Below are 20,327 nucleotides of genomic sequence, written 5' to 3'. Positions count from 1 at the left end.
GCCCGCGTACCGAAAAAAAAAAAAAAAAAAAAAAAAAAAAAAAATGTAAGCTTACATTCATGTGTTTGTACTGCCCCTGACCTCATTGTTGTCTATCCGGCTAATGGTGAGTGGGACGTGCTAGCAGCAAAGGTTTCCTCAGTCACAAAACAATCACATTATGATGTGAAAATAATTTGAAGAAGCAGAGAAATGATCACACCTGTTCACAACAATGAACGTTATTTATGGCAGCTTTTGAGATAGTCTATAGGTCCTGTCCTGCTGGGCCTCAGCCCTGCCCTGTACTGCCTCATTCTCTGAGACTGTCCACCCACTGTTCGTCTTTTTTTTTTTTTTAATTGGGGTAGAACTGACATATAACATTATATTAGTTTCAGGTGTACAACATCATGATTTGATATTTGTATACATTGCAAAATGATCACCACAATGTCTAGTTAACATCCATCACCACACATAGTTACAATGTTTTTTCTTGTGATGAGAACTTTTGAGATCTACTTTCTTAGCAAATCTCAAATATACAACATAGCATTATTAACTATAGTCGTCATGCTGTACATGACATCCCCAGGACTTATGCATTATAGCTGTAAATTTATACCTTTTGACCCATTTCACGCACCTGCGCCCCAACCCCCTACCTCTGACAACCCCTAATCTGTTCTCTGTATCTGTGAGGGTTTTTTTGTTTGTTTTTGTTTTGCTTGTTTTGTTTTAGATTCCACACATAAGTGAGATCATACAGTATTTGCTTTTCTCTGACTGACTTATTTCCCTTAAGCATAATGCCCTCAAGGTCCATCCATGTTTTTACAAAGAGTAGATTTCCTTCCTTTTTATGGCTGAATAATTCTCCAGTGTATACCCCTGCTCATCCTTTGTCTCTTTAGTTTTGGCTCTGCTTCCTCTCTGTGCTGCCACGCGTTAACTGGCGCCTCTTTTATGCCAGGTGGTGATGTGCTAAGTGCTGGGCATAGAGTGAAGTGGGACGGGAAGTTCCCTGCTTTGATTACTTCCTCAACCACCTCTCAGCCTTGTCTTCAGCTTTCTGGAGCTGTCTGCATGTGTACTGGTAATTAAATGGGGACAGCTACCTCCACCACAAAGGGAATAATCCCTTCAGGGTCTTCTCTTAGAGGAAGGTTTCTTGTGGTAAAGGAAGAGTAGGAAGTCGCAAATCTGTGTTTGTATGGGGTTGCATAGAAACTCAACAATGGTGTTCTATAAGCCTCTTCAGCTGGAAAGTGTTCAGAGAAGGCCTTGAAGTGTGAGAGCAAAAACAGGACTTTTTCCTGGTTTGGATTCCCTGTTCCTGCCATGCCAGTGTCTCTCTTCAGCATTCTTGAAGGGCACCACTGTCAATTCCTGCCTCTCTGGCTCTCTTAGATGACTAAGTTCCCCCTAACCATGTGTTGGCTATCTACTGCTATGTAACAAACCACCCAAAACAACCATTTAATTTGCTCACTGTGCTCAGCAGTTTGGGCGGGGCTCAGCTGGACGGTTGTTCTGCTCTCCTTGCCTCAGTCACTCTTGTGACTTTGTCATCTCGGCTTGGCTGGGGCTGGTTTAAGATGGCCTTAGTCACATATTTGGTGATTGGTTGGCTGGACCCCTCTTCCCTTGAGGTCTCTCATCCTCAATAAACTAGCTTGGGGGTTTCATTGTATGGTGGGTCCAGGGTTCCTGGGGGACCAGACAAGAACCTGCAAAGCCACTTGTAGCCTTAGCTCAGAAGGCTTCATATATCACCACTTATGTCACATTCTGTTGGCCCAAACAAGTCACAAACCAGGCCAACCCAAATTCATGGGGTGGGGTCATTGACACAAAGATCCGTGCTTAAAGGGATGGGAGGAATCATCACTGTCATCTTTGCCAATTGTCTACCACAACTGCATTGCCTTTTCTCTTTCTCTCCTATTTTATTAATTTTTATCTTCAGTTAAAGGCAGAAGCATAGCTAACAGGGTAAAAAAAGAATATATACTGTAGAATCAGATAGACCCACAGTTATTGATTCATAGGACTTCTTTTATATTCTAGATATTAATATTTTTTGCCAGTTACATGTGTTGAAGATAACTTTTCTCAGTCTATAATGTATCTTGTTGCCTTTATGGTGCCTTTTGACAAAGAAAAGTTTTTAATTTTAGTAAAATCTGATTTTCTATCTCATAGGATTTGTGCTTTTTATATCCTGTTTAAGAAATCCTTCTCTCTCCCCTGGGCAACAAACGTTTTCTTCTATATTTCCTTCTGAAAGATTTATAGTTTGGACTGTTCACTTTCTGGTTTATGCCTCCCTGGTACTGATTCTTATGAATGATGTGAGTTAGGGTTCAGCTTTTTATTTTCCCATGTGGGTAATCTGCTGTCCTAGCCACATTATCAAATGTTCCATTCTTTTCCCCTGGATCTACAGTGACACATCTGCTGTACATCACACTTCCATACACGGGTGGGGCTGTTTCTGGGACTCTCTGTTCCGTTAGCCTGTCTTCTTGCTAATTCTGCACTGCCTTATATTATTGTAACTTTAAATACATTTTGATATCTGGTAGGGAAAGTATCCCAGTCTTGTTTTTCTTCTCTAAAACTGTCTTTGGTATTACTAGCCTTTTGCTCTTTCATAACAAATTTAGTTCCAAAAATAATGCTGCCAGTGTGGTCTGTCTGAATTCGGATTCTTTGGCATTTGTTGAGATTTGTGTTATGGCCTCATATGTGGGCTCTTTGCATAAACTGCTAATCCTTGTGAATAGGGTTTAAAATTCATGGATCAAGCATAATAATTCTTGATGTTTACATCTTCTATAGTCTGACTAAATCTATTTTGTGTGGCATTTGGAGAGCGTTCTTTACGTTTGCCTAATATATTTTCCATCCCTATACTTTCAGTCTTCTGTGTCTTATTGTTTAGGTCTATCTCTTGCCTATAAGCATATAGGTGGGGCTTTGTATGACATTATTTTGGTTTTTATCTAAACATGAAGTTTAAATATTGAGTTTAGTCTACATTACATTTATTTGGAAGATCCCTGTATTTTGTCTCATTTTTATCATCGTATTTTGCTGTCTTCATCTTGTTTGTTCTTCCTGCCCTTTCCTGTACTCTCTTTTGGCTGAATTTCTAAACTCCACTTTCCCCTTTCAACTTATACAGTCTAATTCTTTTCTTTTAGTGGTTGCCCTTAAAATTTTAACATGATTTCTAACAAAACAAGACCAAATTCTTTTTACTTCTCACTTGAAGCATAAAAGGACCATGAAATGGTTTAAATACAATCACCCACCATTGCTTTAGTTTCATCTTGTATGTTTTACCTCCAAATGCCTTTTTGGATGTGTGTGGAGTGTTGTTTTATACACTACAACTTGCCTATGTGAATATCAGCTCTCTATTTATCTCTCTGGTAACCTCGTATACCAGATTATACATGTGTGCGTGTGTGTATATATGTTTTCCCACCCGAAGTACATCCTTTAGAGAATTTTTTTTTTAGCGAGGTTCTGTATTAGTAAACTTTCTCACTCTTTGTCAAATGATTTTTATTATATTTTTCTTCTTGAATACTATTTTAGCTTGAAATACAATTGTGTTGATAGTTTGAGCATTTGAGAATTTCTGTGCTCTAGTGAGATAATGTCTTCAGATAGGCCTTCCTAGCTTCTTTCTTCAACTCTTATTCTTATCCATTGAGTATTTAATTTCAGTGATTATAGTTCTTATTTCTAAAAAATTTACTAATTTACCTGGTCTTTTTTGAAAGTCTCTCTTTTCCTGTCCCCTTTTTTTTAAAGCGTACTCGTTTGACAATCTATCTGATAATTGCGGTATTATTCCTTGGGAGTCTTGTTGTGGCTGTTGCTTCTCCCTCGTGGGGACTTGGTTCTCCTGTGTTTATAATAATGGATTATAGGTTCTTGTTTGACCCAGCTTATGTGTGTCTGACCATTAATATGATCCCATCATTAAGGATGAATCCCTCTAGAGCAGACTTGTTTTGGCTTCCGCCAGATGCCCTTGGAATACAAATTTAGAACAACTTTATGGCAATTTTTCATTTTGAGGATCACGGACTGAATTCCTGTATTGAAGTCCTAACCCCTGATGTGAAGGTTATTAGGAGTTGCGGGCCGTTGGGAGGTAATTAAGTTTAGACGAAGTTATGAGCTGGATTAGTGTCCTTGTAAGAAGAGGAAGAGAGACCAGGGTTCACCCCCTCTCTCCTTGCATACACAAAGAGCGGTCATGTAGGTGCCCAGTGAGGTGGTGGCCATCTGCAAGCCAGGGAAAGGGCCTCACCAAGGAAAGAATCTGCTGGCACCCTGATCTTTGACTTCCAGCCTCCAGAACTAAGAGAAATAAATGTCTGTTGTTTAAGCAACCCAGTCTGCAATCCTAGTTACAGCAGCCTGAGCAGACTAAGACATTGGAGTCCCCAGAATGTAGGACATAGTGTAAATTTGAATCTCAAAACACCCGTGCAGCCAGGCTGTGGTTGTCACCTCCAAGAAGAAACCCTTCTTCCTCCATCCCCACTCATCCCAGAGTATGGGCAGAGTTAAATCAGCTTCCTTTTTCCTTCTTTTTTTTTTTTTCTCTTTTGCCAGTGAGTACTTTTGAAAAAAAATCTTTTTGAGTCTTTTTGGGGTAAAAGTGTAGCCCTTCAAAGGAACCATATGAATGTGGGAGATTTGATTCTAACTCTCCAGTTTGTACTGACCCAACAGTTGTTTTCTGTCTCACGGCTTCACAGTTGACACCAAAGGCTCCAGGACTGTGGTTCCCAAGCTGAGATGGTTCTGCTGTTGGGCTCTGTAGGGGTGTGTGTTTGATTGTCACAGTGGCTGCGGAGTGCTCAAGGTACTTAGAACCCAGGAGCCCGGCGGGGGGGGCGGCTAGTGCCCTGTGTACCTGCCATGTGTACAGTTTTCCTCCTAAACGTTTTCCCCTCCTGACACCAACAGGTTCCCGCTCCCTTTGGGAAACACTGCTCTAGGGTTTGGAGTTTGGGGACTGATGGATTACTCAGCACTGCCATGGCTTTGGGACTGGCCCACCCCTCCTGCTTCCTTTGTCTTCTTCATTTTGGGCTCTGGGGACTTCTTGGAGCTCAGCTTTATGTTTAAAAAGGATTTGGGGAGACTTCCCTGGTGGTCCAGTGGTTAAGACTCTGTGCTTCCACTGCAGAGGGCACGGGTTCAGTCCCTGGTCAGAGAACTATCCGCATGCTGCATGGTGCAGCCAAAAAAATAATAATAATGGGGCTTCCCTGGTGGCGCAGTGGTTGAGAGTCCACCTGCCGGTGGGGCGGACACGAGTTCGTGCCCCGGTCTGGGAGGATCCCGCGTGCCGCGGAGCGGCTGGGCCCGTGGGCCAAGGCCGCTGGGCCCGCGCGTCCGGAGCCTGTGCTCCGCAGCGGGAGAGGCCACAGCAGTGAGAGGCCTGCGTACCGCAAAAACGAAAACAAAAACAAAAACAAAAAATAATAATAATGAAAAAAATATAAAAAGAATTTTGTTCTATTTTATTGATACTTAGAATTTCTAAGTGTTTTGTAGAATTAGGGTTTTTTTGCTTCCTTTTTAGGATACCTGACCCACGGTATTGTTAACAATGAAAATCCTTTCATTCCTTTTCCCACTATTTTGTGAGCAACCTCTAGAGCCCAGGCATTATGATAAACAGTGGAGATATGCAGGGTCACAGTGTTTGGCTGCACCAGCTGGGGGTCGCCATTATGCAGATTACAGCGTGAAGGTGACCTTGTGTACAGCCTCGCCACCCTGCTTAGTGCTGAGGGAGCGTGGTTCCTGCCATCTCAGAGCTTGACGCTGTCCAAATCTTCCCCTTCTTTCTAGCCCCAGAATCTAGGTCATTGCCCCCATTTAAAGTATTCAATCACTCTTTTTTCCTCTGGTGGTGACTGTGTGACATTGTTGATATCCACCAAGTTAAGCGGGCCTGTCTCTTGGATGGCTCCCACCATGTTATTGAGTGAGCAAGTGATTAAAAGAAGTGCAAGAAAATCGTAGAGCCAGAACTCTGCGACTAGGTGCGGGGAGGCGAGGGGGTTCGGGCAGAAACTTACAAACCATAGAAGGTAGGCATTCGCTTCATTGGTGCTTCATTCCAGAGGAGGGGAAGGGGACCACAGGACGCAGCCTTGGAGCGAGGTTTGCTCAGGGATTGGCTTCTTTCCTTAGTTTCCCAACCAACCTAGAATTTGATCAGAAAGTCATGCTAAACAGCTTGTGACTGTAACCGTGTCTTTGGAATAAGGCAGCCTCTTTGCAGACTGAGGCTTTCATCCAAAGAGTCAGAAAGTGGCTCCTTCTCTTCTCTTCTCTTTCTTCCCTTCTCTTCTTCTCGTCTTTCTTCCCTTCTCTCTCATCGGGTTAGAGTGATGGTGCTGTAGTCCCTGACCCAGTGCCTGACATATTCTGAGACAATGGTCATCAAACCACTGTCTTATCAGACTAGCTAGAGGTTTGTAAATATACTAGAGACTTGTTATTCCAAGTGTGGACCATGGACCTCTTGATTGATAACATCTTGGAGCTTGTAAAAAATGCAGAATCATAGGTCCAACCATATACCTACTGAATCTGAATCTGTATAACATGAACCCCCAGGCAGTTCAGATGCTCTTTAAATCTGAGAATCCCCCCAGAGGAAAGAGATCTTAATGTTCTCTTCCCCACTGCAGGGGGCTACCATAGCCAACCACTGTAGTAGGGACTTGGTAAAATAGGAAAGAAAGTTGCCTGCACTTTTGCATACATAGAATATGGTGAGAAGAGTGGGTGAAGTTTGCCAGGTAATCTATATGAAAGTTATTATTTTTTTAGTGTTCTTCTCAGAATGGTTTATTCAGTTATTTTAGCAATGAAGTAATTGATCCAGAAATTAATTTGATTATAAATCAATCAAATAATTTGATTTTATTTAAATTTTATTTCATAGATAGATGGATAGTAAATTATTGTCTTAGTCAGCTGGGGTTGCTGTGACAGAATGCCACAGATTGGGTGGCTGAAACGACAGATATTTATTTCTCACAGTTTTGGAGGCTGGGAAGTTCAAGATCTGGGTTCCTGCTGAGGGCTCTCTTCTGGCTTGCAGACAGCTGCATTTTCTCTGTGTCCTTACATGAGAGGAGGGGAGCTCTGGTGGAGGCCCATCCTCAAGACCTCATCTAAACCTACTTAACTGCCAAAGGCCTCATCTCCACATACAGTCCCATTGGGGATTAGGGCTTCAGCGTATGAAATTGAGGGGGGACATAAATATTCAGTCCACAGCAATGATTGTATATTATAAAATATGTATTATAAATAATAAAAGTATACTATGTTATAAAATAAAAATAATAGTGGTAACAATAAAAACAACAAAAACTGACATTTATTGAACCAAGATCATGGAGCGCATACTTGGAGCGTCTAACAATATATGTACACGTCATGAGCTTGACCCCACACTCCCTGCACTGGCATGGCTTATAGCAATGACTGTACGTGCTGACCCGTGTGTTCTCCTGACTTCACCTTGCAGGGCACAGCCTCTGCAGCCAGCAGGGCAGTAGTCCTGAGAGTGCTCTGGAGGAGACCGAAGGGCCAGACTTGGAATCCTCAGATGAGACTGATCACAGCAGCAAGGTGAGAGATTTCCATTTGCACATCCCATGTCTTGAACCACCAAAGAGTCACAGCTGACACGTCACCTCTGCAGCTGTATGTGGTTAGAAGGCCCCTCCATGGGACCAAAGTGTTTTTACTTCTGAGATGTCACTAAATAGGATATGAAATCCAAATTATAGTCTTGAGAACAAACCCATATGTGAGAATATAGGGCAGAGCTCACTCTTAATGAATTAAAGTCCCATTTCATCCTGTTTCCTTCTTATGCTTCCATATATGTATGATGAAACAGCATCAAAAATGTGTACAATTGGGTCCGTTATACTTTCTTGCTACTCATGGTTTCTGTAACAGACTCCCTTTGCATTATCTCTGTTTAGCTCTTGTGAAAGGTGAGCACCTTTTTTTTTTCATTAAAGGGAAAGAAACAATCTTTTTGTTTAATCCAAATACAGTGATTCTTACCCGGTTGAGCACTGTGACAAAGCTCTTATCCTGACCCTTTGGTGCAACTGCGAATTTGTTTTCCATAATTCATCATGCTTTTATTCCACTTCCTAAAGGGTTCTATGTGTCAATAACCTCTTCTCATCACAGTCTCCAGAGTATAACAATTTGAAAACTCTGTTACCTATATCTCAAAGACCCCTCCCCAGTAAAAACAGTGATATGTGATTATGTCCGTATGTATTCGTCTTCTGTTTTCAGAATGTCGTTGACATATTTATGTTGGTCCCCCTGTCTGTCTCCTATTCTTTTGCTTGACCTTGACCAATCACTTAACCTGAGCAAATCATGTAACTTTAAATTATACCTTTGTTTTTCTCACCTACAATATCAGGTGATTCTTGCCTTTGTCCAGTAATTGGATGATTGGCTGGGTCAAAAAATATAACTGATATTGAAAATGGAAATATACTCTTCAAATCCGAATGGTTATTTCAAAAACCTACATTTCTCTGTGTATACTTTTCTGCCTCTTTTTGTCTTTATATATCTTTGTAGGACTTTCTTGAGTGCATATGTTAGACTATCTTCAGCATTGCTTTTATCCATATGTTTCTCTTTTACCATCATAGGATCATCACTCTCAGTGTCTAAGTTGAGCACAGTATAAAATTTAATATTTTAAAGTAATTTTAATATTTATAAATTTAATATTTGTAGACTGAAAGGGCTTTATGTTGTTGGTTATTAATTAAAAAGCCAGTAAACGGAAACATGCATGTTTCATTTAAAGGCAAAAAAACAAACAAAAGCTGTTTAAAGTTACTTTTTATTTTTGTGGCCTTTTACCTACTTTTTCGGGGAGGTGGGGGAGGGTGAGTGGCCCTCAAAAGAAACAGATATTTCCGTGTGAGGTAAGATATTTTGAAGGCTATTTATTAAATTGTTCTATTATTAAACTAAAAATGTTAATTCTCAGTTTCTAATTTGATTTCGGAGTACAGTTATTTTTCCTGTATCTAAGACATTTATTTCTGAATACTTTTTAACTTGGATCATTTTTACCTCACTATAATAGCCGTGTTCCACTCCCTTTGTGGATTTTGAGAGATTGTTTCCATTTTAAATATAGTGAGTCATGAAGTCCCGAACAGGGTCCTCTATAATATGGGGTTCTGGCAGCAGAGAGGAAGGAAGAGGCCCCAGGGTTTTGTTGACTCATCCCAGGTGCCTCTCTGATTTCATGGTTCCTTCTCCTGAGAACAAGACCCTGAAACTTGCCTGGAACAGCCAGGGTCAAGTATAGGAGCAGGCGATGCTGTTCCTGGATTTCACTGTAGAAATGCGCGGTAGGCTCTCATAAAGGAGAATATCTCTGAAGTTATTGACAAGTTTGGGTAATGATCTGAGTATTTTTAAAGATCATGAGGTGGATTCATTGACACCATAGGTTCACAGTCCTTTTTTTTATAGACTGGATGTACGGAGCACTGTGTGATTCTGTACCTGAAAATACTCCTGGTGTTGGTTTGATTCAGATTTTATCTTCTTTATTTGAATGATTTTGTTATTAGTAATAAATGAGAGCTAATAGTTAGGTAGTGTCTTGTGTATATTAGATGCTGTTCCATATTAACCTATCTCATTCTCACAATACCACTGAAAGATAGATACTGTTATTCCCCCTATTTTATAGATGACAATATTGGAACAGAGAGGTTAAGCCACTTACTGAAGGTCACACAGCTCTGAGATGACAAAACTAGGCTCTCTGTTGTTAACTGCTTTGCTAAAATGACCTTCTGGCCAGATTGTTAAGGTCTGGTATTAAATACCAGGTTTCAAAAAAGGAAGGAAGGAATTAATTAGTGATAGTATAAGCCAGTTTAGATATACAGTTGAACCTTGAACAACACTCAGTTGAATTGTGAGGGTCCACTTATATGTGGATTTTTTTCCCATAGTAAATAGTATTACCGATCTGCAGTGGGTTGAACCTACGGATACGGAACCGTGGATGCGGACGAACCACGTGGATACGGAAGAACTACGTATATGGGGGTAGGGGGGAATATAAGTTATACGTGGATTTTTGACTGCCAGAATATTCGGCACCTCTAACCCCCGAGTTGTTTAAGAGGCAACTGTATACTCGTTAGCCTCTTAAATATTTTTCTAATGCTTAAGCTTCGTGAAATATTTTTCTAACGCTTAAGCTTCGTGTCTTTTTTCATGATTTAAAGTAAGAGCAAGTGTATATCTTAAGTTTCTTGATTAAGGATCAATATTTTTTGATGCGGCTCCTATATCAGTGTGTCATTTTTCTTGAGGATAAACCAAACATTCATAGTTAAGCTGTAAGCTGCCTAAAAGTGGAAGGATGATTTAGCTTTAATTTGAATGCACCAGGCTGGGTGTAGAATGTAAAAGCTAGATAAATAGATAAACAAACGAATAAATGAAATGAAACAGGAAATCATTTTTTATCTGGCTGAATACATGAGGGCTGTCGATTCTTTTTGTTTATTTCTTTAATATTTTTGCTGCTCTTCCTAAATGAATCATTTTGTGAAACAGTGGGCAGGATAAAGAGAATGCATGTTAGAGTTTTGTGTGTTGTTACAAATATTTTTTAGATGGCAGTTTTTGCGGCACGTGGTCTTCGGGGGTTGAGCAAGTAGGTAATTGTGAGTTTGTTGCTGAGCCGTGGTGACACGGGACTGTCACATCCACGGGGCTGGGGCGTGGGACTTCCACACCGCAGGGACAGTCTGGCGGCCTTTCTCTTTGTAAGCCACGTTCTTCCTCTTATGACTGTGGGTGACAACCTCAGAGGACCTCCTCACCCCCCCACCCCCCACCCACTTGTTTCCCTGCTTCTAATTGAAAACTCTTGTCTCTGGAAACGAATGCTAATTAGCTCCGGGCAGTCCTATCATGCATTCCAGACCCCCTGGCAGCTGTGATTTTGTTTTCCACTTAGCCAATGTATGAGAATCATTTTCAGAGCATTTCCAATTGGAAAGCCTTCTTTTTTCTTTTCAATCCAAATTGTTGTTGTCTTGGAAATGTTTGGTTTTTGTAACAAAGCATTCGGGGGACATTGTGAAAATATGAACTGTTAAAAGATGTTTTGGTTTTTAGTGTCTGCTCTCAACTCTGTGAGGGGTGTCTTCAAAGTTTGAGCCGGGCGGGTTTAATATTCCTGTGCAGTGCAGGATGCAGGCCAATCAGCTGATCTCAGTCTGCAGGGTAGAGACGCTCACATCCCCGGGAGGCGGTTTTTTTTTTTTTTTTTTTGCATTATTTTCTTGCCTCCTGGCTCTCCCTTTCTGGAACTTCTGCTGTTTAGCCAGGTGAAAACAAAGCATAAATTCTGGTTTATCGGTTAGCCTTTGACTCCCTCCCAGAGGGCACTGACGGCAGAGGGGGCTGCTGTCGGGTCCGGCTGTCGCTGTCCTTGCTCTGTAGAGATGCAGCCGTAGGTCTTCATGGCACAGCCGGCATGGGCTCTCTGCATGGGAGGATGCTCTCTCAGGAGCCAGAAGGCATTTGGTGCTCTCTGAGTATTTTAAGAAACTTCTGTTTCTTTGTGGAACGTGTCAGGAGGTAGAATTATCATGAGAATACCTTCCCGATGATGTCTGCTTTGTGGAAAATAAAGCGCAAGCCCAGGATTGAAAACAGTGGCAAGTCCGGTGATTCTGTATATCGGACGCTTCACCTGGTGAGCACTGTTTGAATTCTATCTTGCTAGCCTTTGTTTATGTTACGACTTTCTAGCTGATGTGTTTCCCAGTTCAAATGATGGTGATATGCTTGTCCCATGTCTCCATATTGCAGCCTTCTGCCCTTTAGATCCCCTTGTTGATAGAGAATATACATTTTAACATGGGAGTGGGGGGCATCAGTAGTTGGAGTGAAGTCGAGTTTGCCAAGAATCTTTACACATATCTGTTTTTTCATTTCTAAATGACAGAAAGGTGGGTTGTTATTATTATTTTTAAAATTAATCGTCATTTGAATGTTTCCCTTTTTCTTTTGGGTGTTGAGATTTTGAACATGTTTGTGTTATATGTGTGATGTCTCCCCATCTCCACCTCCAAACGGGTAGCCTAAGTATTCAGCAAGCATTTCTGGAAGAAGAATGTTCAACTTGCCTCCTATAAAGTTTTAAGTGCTTTTGACTTTATTTCTGCTTACTTGAGAAGCAGGTGGATTTACATGTGTTGGCCCAGGGAATGTATTAATGATTTAATGTCAACTGACCTATATTGTGTATGCCAATTCCTATGGTAACTGTTGCCTCTTTAATAAGAAAAAATTTTAGTGGGTTAAGGGGGAGGAATAATTTAAAATCAAGTTAAACCATTTAATAGTTAAATATTAATATCAGAGTCTGTTGACTATTAGATTTCGTGTCACTTAATGAAATTGAACTTGGACAGTGAGTACACCTGATTTACTCAAGCAAGCCTTTATCCTTATGGAATATTTCTTCTTCAAAGTTTGTTCAAAAGGAGACCAAAAAGATGCCAGAGAACTATAGGGGTTATCATTGTATATGAGGGTCTCTGAAATTATGGAATATGTTACTTTGGTGTTTGTTTCCCAAAAAAGCTTAAATAAAGACTATAAGATTTCAGGCCACTCTGACCCCTTTTAAATCTGTGGGAAGTGTTAAATCGGTCAGACTCAAAGGACAGTTTTAGAACTCTGAACTCATCCCGAGATAGAAATTGCCTTTAGTGGTTGCATAACAGGAAGAGCTTTAACAGCTGGGTTGCTTGTGTTGGTAGTGTGTACTTGAAAGCCTACCCCCCTCTTTTTGTACTTTCTTTTCATCTTCCACAGGAAGAAAGTGATATTATAAACATTGAACTTCATGCAGACCTCAGTAAACGAGCCCATTTCCTCCTTCAGTTGTCATATTCATTTCTGTACGTTGGGTGGGTAACTCTTCATCCTGACAGTAGAACAGCTCTGCTACCCTTTAACAGTTTTAACTGGCAGCTCTGAAATGCCCATAAGTGCTTTTTGTGTCCATGGTGACTGATGGCAGTCCTCAAACGGGGAGAGGTTTGGACTTGGAGAAACTGTGTCTGTCTTCTTTCCAGCCATCCTTTGCTACTTGTACCGATTCCAGGAAACTTGGCTTTTAGGAGATATGTTGAGGACCTCTCATGGCAGCTCTCTTTCTGGGCTACAGTGCTTGATGTGTAAATGACCAGAATGCCATGTATCACTCAGTGGTAGAGTGAGGAAAGCACTGCACTCAACTCCTTCTACATCCTATATCCTGGCCAAGCTACATGGAGAAGCTCCTAATAGGTTTTTTTAAATTAATTTTTATTGGAGCATAGTTGCTTTACAATATTGTGTTAGTTTCTGCCGTACAGCAAAGTGAATCAGCTATACGAATCCATATATCCCCTCTTTTTTGGATTTCCTTCCCACTAAGGTCACCACAGAGCATTGAGTAGCATTCCCTGAGCTATACAGTATGTTCTCATTAGTTATCTATTTTATACATAGTATCAATAGTGTATGTATGTCAATTCCAATCTCCCAGTTCATCTCCCCCCGCCGACCCCAGGTTCTAATAGGCTTTGATGCAAACAAGTTTGGCCACAGTATGGGGGCAGGGGGACTTAAAAACTGGGCCACAACATGTAAAATCTCTAGGTTATTTATTTGTGTAAAATAAATAATTTTACACAACATGTAAAATCTCTAAAGACGACCTGCATTTCATTTTTTGGGGGGTAATATTTTAGTGAAACAAAATTCGCAAACTTGATGATATCCTTTGAAGTTGTTTCCAAGCAAAAATTTCATTAAGAGCCTTATAAATAACACCCCTTGATGATATATACAATATAACTTGTTATTCTATCTTTTTGTTTGTTTATTTATTTTATTAAATTTATTATTTATTTAGATAACATGGAATTGACAGTAAAAAGATTATGTCCATATTGACCCAGTTCCTTGATAAACCTGAGAGTTTATAACTTGAATCAGAGAAGGGGCTTGCCAGTGGAGAAACTGCTTCCCCCCCACCCCCCCGATAAATCTATCTTAGCTTATAAGGAAGGGATGCCTAAGGCTCTGAACTCTCAGAAGAGGACTCAGGGATATTTTTAGGTATCCCCTGGGATGCTAAAGGTATTTCCTAATATAATCCAGGACTTGACTCAGGACGGGTGTGCCAGGAAGAAGGTGGGGAGCCTGGCTGTTTGACGGGAGGTTGGGTAGGAGATGGCTAGGTGTAGAGCACTAGAGCCCTGGCCCTCATCTCACTAACCTGAGCTTTCCCTGAGCTTTTCCCTGAGCTTAAAACTCAGAATACTGAACCTTAGAGGTGGTGGACTTGACACAGGCAAAGTCAGGAACCCTACTCACACTCTTAAAAATGGAAACCTTAAAGTATTTATCGTGAAACGGAGGGAACGAAAACCCAGAAACTCCGTGTCATGCCTTTCATTATTCGAGCCAGATATTGCTGAGAATGGCAACAAGTCAGCGTGGTGCGAATTGGGAGCACAAAGGGAAATGTCTTTTGAATTTCCTGCCTTTGATATGTCAGAGTCCCAAGGTTATAACTTGCCTTTTTCTTAAAGCGTGGGACATCCTTGGTGTAATCTGTGAGGACATTGGAGTTCTCATGGCAACTTGTCTAAATGATAAGACTGCAGCAAGGTCTCCTGTGTCTCTGATGGGAATATGGGAATGGATTTAGGTATCATGGGTAATAGCTATGTTATTAATTTGTATGTAAATGACAGGCAGCGGTGGTTATTGTTGGGACATTTAGAAAAGCATTGTGTAAGCGAAGGTGCCAGTTATACATTTGTTGTTTTGATTAGTGACAAATCAAAGTGACAGAGGAGAGTTTGGGATTAGCTGGAGGGCAGGGCACTTAAGCTGTCAGCTGTTATCACACTGTCTTTCCTTGGGATTTTCACTTGGTGAGGCATAACCCCACTTCCATGATGTCTATGTTACAATGCAGTTGCCTTTTACAGTTATCATGAGATCATCTAAAAGGCGTGTGGACGCTTTTGTTAAAATGGACCTACTTGTTCCTTTTTAATTATTAGGACAAAGCCATATTTAACTGTTTATATTTAATGATGACACTGAGTTTGTAAAACCCTAACATAACTAAATCAAACTGTTTAGTTTATTTCTACTGAAACAGGCTGTGATTTAAAAAAAGTAGTTTTTCTTTTTTAACAGCCTTATTGGGTTATAAGTCACATGCTTTACAGTTCAGCCCATTTTGGTGAGTTTTTCATCAGTCACCAAAGGGAGAATTCTTTGTGGGGATAGTCAGTGTCTGACACACTGATTCCGTAGGGAACATTTAACAGTGCCACTGACAGGTAACTAATACATCCCGGCATATAAGACCAGGATCTGTGATAGCAATAAATAAGCTGTGTAACCATAAGAAAATTGGATCAATAATTACGTGGATTTGGGTCCTGGCTCTGCTCTTTCCTGTCATGACACTGCTGCTGATGCATCCTTGTTAAGTTCTGATTTCCCATGTCCTTGTCCTGTCTTTATTCCGGGCTTCCTTCCCTTTGGGCTATGCTAATGAGGAGAAGGCATGCTAATGTTAGCTACCTTCCTCTGTGTTTAAGAATTACCCCCATGGGATACACTTGGTTTGGTTCCTCTGCCTACCACAAAATGCCAGCCTTGACGTTCAGCTCTTTGCACCAACAGTTGTTTTTGGAAGGATGGTCTTCTCAGGATGTTACTTTCAAGAGTGAGCAGGTGGGATACCCACCTACTCACTCCTGAAAGTAATCCTTTATCTGCACAGGTCTATATTGGAAATACTTTGTGCCTAGGGATGAATTGGACAATAGAAACAGGGAAGAGCAGTCCAAGAAGATATGCAAGGAGATATGCATGAGACATTTGCAGAGTGGTACATTCGAACAAATACTAATAAACTAATAAACTAGATGTTGTGCTACAAAATAGCCTTTGGAGTAATACCATAGAGAGCTTTAAAAAAATGCTAACACTTGCGCATCCCGTCCTAGAGATTCGGATCGAATTGATCTGGATGGCGCACTGGGCATTGGGAGGTTTAAAAACTCCCCAGGTAATTCCTACATGCAACCAGGGTGGGGAATTACTGATTCCACAGGATTTTCAGTGGTCCATCTTCAACCCTTGCTTTGAAGAACTGTTTTGCATAACTTGAAAAGTTGGTATTTTAGAATTCTAGATTCCCAAACTTCCACCTGAATCATCCTGGACAGAGACTGGGTGGGGAGTGAGCTCTCCTATTGAGGTCTTTTTCAGGGGTCAGTGCCCCTTAGTTTTAGTTGGAGGAGTGGGGAGGTGGTGGGTGCTGGTGGTGGTGGAATCTTTCTGCCTTGGAGAAGTTGGAGAGACAGAAACTTTAAAAAATATATCTATATGTATATGTGTATATGTATATATATATAATCTGTTGTTATCTAGAGAGTTGCCTCCGTGTCAACTTTTAATAGAGACAGAAGACTCTGCTTATAAAATCATCTTCCAGCTTTGCAAAGTAAATATGTATAGTGCAGTGAACTGAGAGTCTGATAATGAATTACCCTTGTATTTTGGGTGAAATGCACTTGTCCGTATCTTCCTCTCCTCATTGGAGAGCTTCTTGCAGAGTAATTAAGGACACAGGCTTTGAGCCATGCTGCCTGGTTCAGATCCGAGCTGTGCAATCTTGGATGAGTTACTTAACCTCTCCTGGCCTCTGTTGTCTCAACTGTAAAATGGGAATGATAATAGCCCTCACTTACCAAGTGGGAGGATTAAATGGATCAGACCAGTGCCTGGCAGGCAGTGATCATTCAGTATATGTCAGCAGTTGTTATTATGGTTGTCATGAGCGTTCAGTGAGCTCTCAGATGTGTGGAGCAATTTGGGGAAACGAGAGATGTGATTCACGTGTGGCAGTTCATTAACCAGGAGGAACATTTTTAGGAGGGACAGATGTCAGAGAGGTCTCTCTAGTGAGGGATAACTTCGTCTGTCTTGCCTTTTCAACTGTGCTCTGAAGAGCACGGAACAGGTGGCCGCATTTTGCCGCAGTCTGCACGAGATGAACTCCTCTGACCCGAGCCCGTCCCCCCAGGACTCTGCCGGGCCTCAGCTGGCCGCCATGAGACAGCTCACGGACGCCGATAAGCTGCGCAAGGTCATCTGTGAGCTCCTGGAGACGGAGCGCACCTATGTGAAAGTACGTCTTCTCCTGCCCTGCATCCTTCCTCCCATCCTTCGGAAGGATGCAGGCTCTGTGTTGATACTGATGTTGACTAACAGCAAAGCCAGATCACGGTCTTGAAGGGTATTTTGGTCTCTCCTATGGAATTTGGCCTTGATTCTGAATGTTACGATCTCCTTTTGTGTTTTAGGGAAGCATATCTATTCTTATAGCACTTCGTTGATATAAATAACTGATTGATTGACTCAGAAAGGAGATGATGGTGGATGTTAAGTGAACCTTCTGACCTTTCTAAATATGTTGTTGAGCTCATACTAAAATTGAATTCGTTTTTGACAAATTCAACTAGTAGTATCTTCACAATCTACTTTGAGTCTAGGCAGAAAGATATCAGGTCTGTTATCATTTGTTCTGACATTTAGTTATATTCTGAAACTATATCATTTGTTCCTATATAATTTATAATACATACAACTATTGTTTAAAAATGATTAAAGAAGACAATTTAAAAGTGATAAAAACTTTATTTAAAACTTTGTTCGTGAAATGGACAGTCTCCTTTTGTAGAACTGTAAAATGGGACAGAAGGCAAGAAGCTTTCATAGGGTAAAGAATAAAGAACAAGGAAGAGACAAACAGACAATACTTGATTGGCTGGGGCCACGTAGTCAACCTTGGTTGGGATGAGAAGGCCCAGAGTTGGCCTGGCATTTGGAAATTGGCTGAGTGGATATACTACGTTCTGGTCAAGTGGTGTATTGACAGGCACACAAAAATGATCTAAATTTGGGTTTGCTGACCCGACACCCCAGGCAGAAATGGCTCCATCTTGGGCCTGGAAAGTTATTTCAACACTATATAATTTATAATATATTCCTATAACTATATAATTCATCTAATTATGATAATTGTATAATGATATACTCCTCTAACTCTATAATTTAGTTATGTTTAGTTCTATGTTACAATAGTATGATCTGTTTTAGTCTTTAAGTCAGAGGTCAGCAAGTTATGGTCCTTGGGCCAAATCCAGCTCTCTGCCTGTTTTTACAAATAAAGTTTTATTGGAACACAGCCACACACATTCACTTATGTATTATTTATGCCACTTTCCTGTATAGCAGCAGAGTTAAATAGTTGCAACAGAGACCATATGGCCTGCAAAGTCTGAAATATCTTGAGAAAAGTTTGGCTCACTTCTGCCTCAATGGACCTCAGTGACGTAAAGACTGAAATGTTAGCATTTGGGACATAATTTTTTTTTCTTTAGATTCTTTATAGACGTTTAGATGTGCTAATCACATATTCTTTCAACCCTTAGGACTTAAACTGCCTCATGGAGAGATACCTAAAACCTCTTCAAAAAGAAACTTTTCTCACCCAAGATGAGGTATGGTGGCAATTGTCTGAACTTCGTGAGGGTCACACTATAGCTTGACTTGGTGAAGAGGAAGGACTGGGGAGTACACACAATACTGAGAGCATTTTGAATTCATTTAATTGTAATAAATAGATCAAATTATTGCCTGTGGAGCTCTTGGTGTGCACTTGGAGAGGAAGGAGGGAGCTGCCCCGCCTTCTGGTGGTGGGAGCATTACCGTAATTTATAAGTATGGGTAGAAAAACTTTGAAATCAGAAGCAAATAAAGGTTCTGCACACTAATGAAATACGGGGTTGATGAAATTCTTTTGCATTTTCCAGCTTGATGTGCTCTTTGGAAATTTAACTGAAATGGTAGAGTTTCAAGTAGAATTCCTTAAAACTCTAGAAGATGGAGTGAGATTGGTACCTGATCTGGAAAAGCTTGAGAAAGTTGATCAATTTAAGGTAAGTCTCATCCTCAAATAGTGTAAAGCTGCCTCTTAATGTCAAGCGTGGGCTATCCTATAGGTCAAGTCGAATCTCCTAATAACACATCGCAGGAGGCATTGTTGCCGTGGTCTTGAGTCTTCACTGAACTGCCAGTGGAGTCATTTCCTAAAGGGAGTCTGAGAGGGGAACGCACTGCATCTTGCTTTTCTGGCTGAGGTAGAACCAGTGCCACTGACTTGCATTAAACTGGTGTATCTGCTGACTTCTGCTTTGGAAGATGTGCCTACCTTTTGTTCTGTTTATGTAGGGGCTTTTAATACTTGCTATTAACAAATTAGACTAGCACTCTTGGTTTTCCAATAAACAAATTAACTTATCTTGTTCTGGGAAACTGGTTAATGGAAGTGCTTATCAATTATCTAGGAGGAAGGCAATCTTCCAGCACACAGTGTCCTTGTAGCCTTTTTTAATTTATTTTATTTTTGGCTGCGTTTGGGTCTTTGTTGCTGTGTGCGTGCTTTTCTCTAGTTGCGGCGAGCGGGGGCTACTCTTCACTGCAGTGCACAGGCTTCTCATTGCGGTGGCTTCTCTTGTTGCGGAGCACAGGCTCTAGGCGCGCAGGCTTCAGTAGTTGTGGTGCACTGGCTCAGTAGTGGCTCCCGGGCTCTAGTGCGCAGGCTCAGTAGTTGCGGCGCACGGGCTTAGTTGCTCCGTGGCATGTGGGATCTTCCCAGACCAGGGCTTGAGCCCGTGTCCCCTGCATTGGCAGGAGGATTCTTAACCACTACACCACCAGGGAAGCCATGTCCTTGTAGCCTTAGTGAGGATCTATGACTAGTACCTTAGTGAGGATGCTGACAGCTTGTCTCCTTCTCCTTGGTTGGCTTTCCCTTATTGCAGAAATGTCCTGTGCTGTGTTTCTGATTGACAAAGGTTCATTGATTTGTGCACAATGCTGTTGGCTTACATGTCACCCTCATGTACTTTTAAAAAACAGATTAATTGAGGTACAATTGATAGACAATACATATATTTAAAGCGTACAGTTTGATGAATTTTGACATACGTGGACACCTGTGAAACCATCACTTCAATCAGGATAATGAACATAATATCACCCCTAATTGTTTTTCCTGCTCTTTCGTGATTCCTCCCTCCTTCCTCTTTACGGCCGCC

At 41.1% G+C, this 20,327-nt stretch overlaps 1 protein-coding gene across 4 annotated transcripts in view; it reads left to right on the top strand.

The window, feature by feature from the left end:
* Nucleotides 1-20,327, top strand: part of TIAM1 (TIAM Rac1 associated GEF 1) — a 206,308-nt gene that overhangs the window by 155,742 nt on the left and 30,239 nt on the right. For 3 of the 4 annotated variants that reach the window (XM_032631281.1, XM_032631279.1, XM_032631280.1), the window contains 4 exons: nt 7,571-7,674; nt 17,174-17,353; nt 18,660-18,728; nt 19,041-19,166. In XM_032631281.1, coding sequence (XP_032487172.1) covers nt 7,571-7,674; nt 17,174-17,353; nt 18,660-18,728; nt 19,041-19,166 — 479 coding nt within the window. Of the gene's footprint in view, nt 1-7,570; nt 7,675-11,327; nt 11,831-17,173; nt 17,354-18,659; nt 18,729-19,040; nt 19,167-20,327 lie in introns of those variants that run through there. The other variant, XM_032631282.1, reaches the window with a different exon arrangement.

This window comes from Phocoena sinus, chromosome 4 (assembly GCF_008692025.1).
Source record: "Phocoena sinus isolate mPhoSin1 chromosome 4, mPhoSin1.pri, whole genome shotgun sequence".
Classification (NCBI taxonomy): Eukaryota; Metazoa; Chordata; class Mammalia; order Artiodactyla; family Phocoenidae; genus Phocoena; species Phocoena sinus.
Note: the sequence above shows the minus strand (reverse complement) of the source record. Positions and strands in the feature narration are given on the sequence as shown.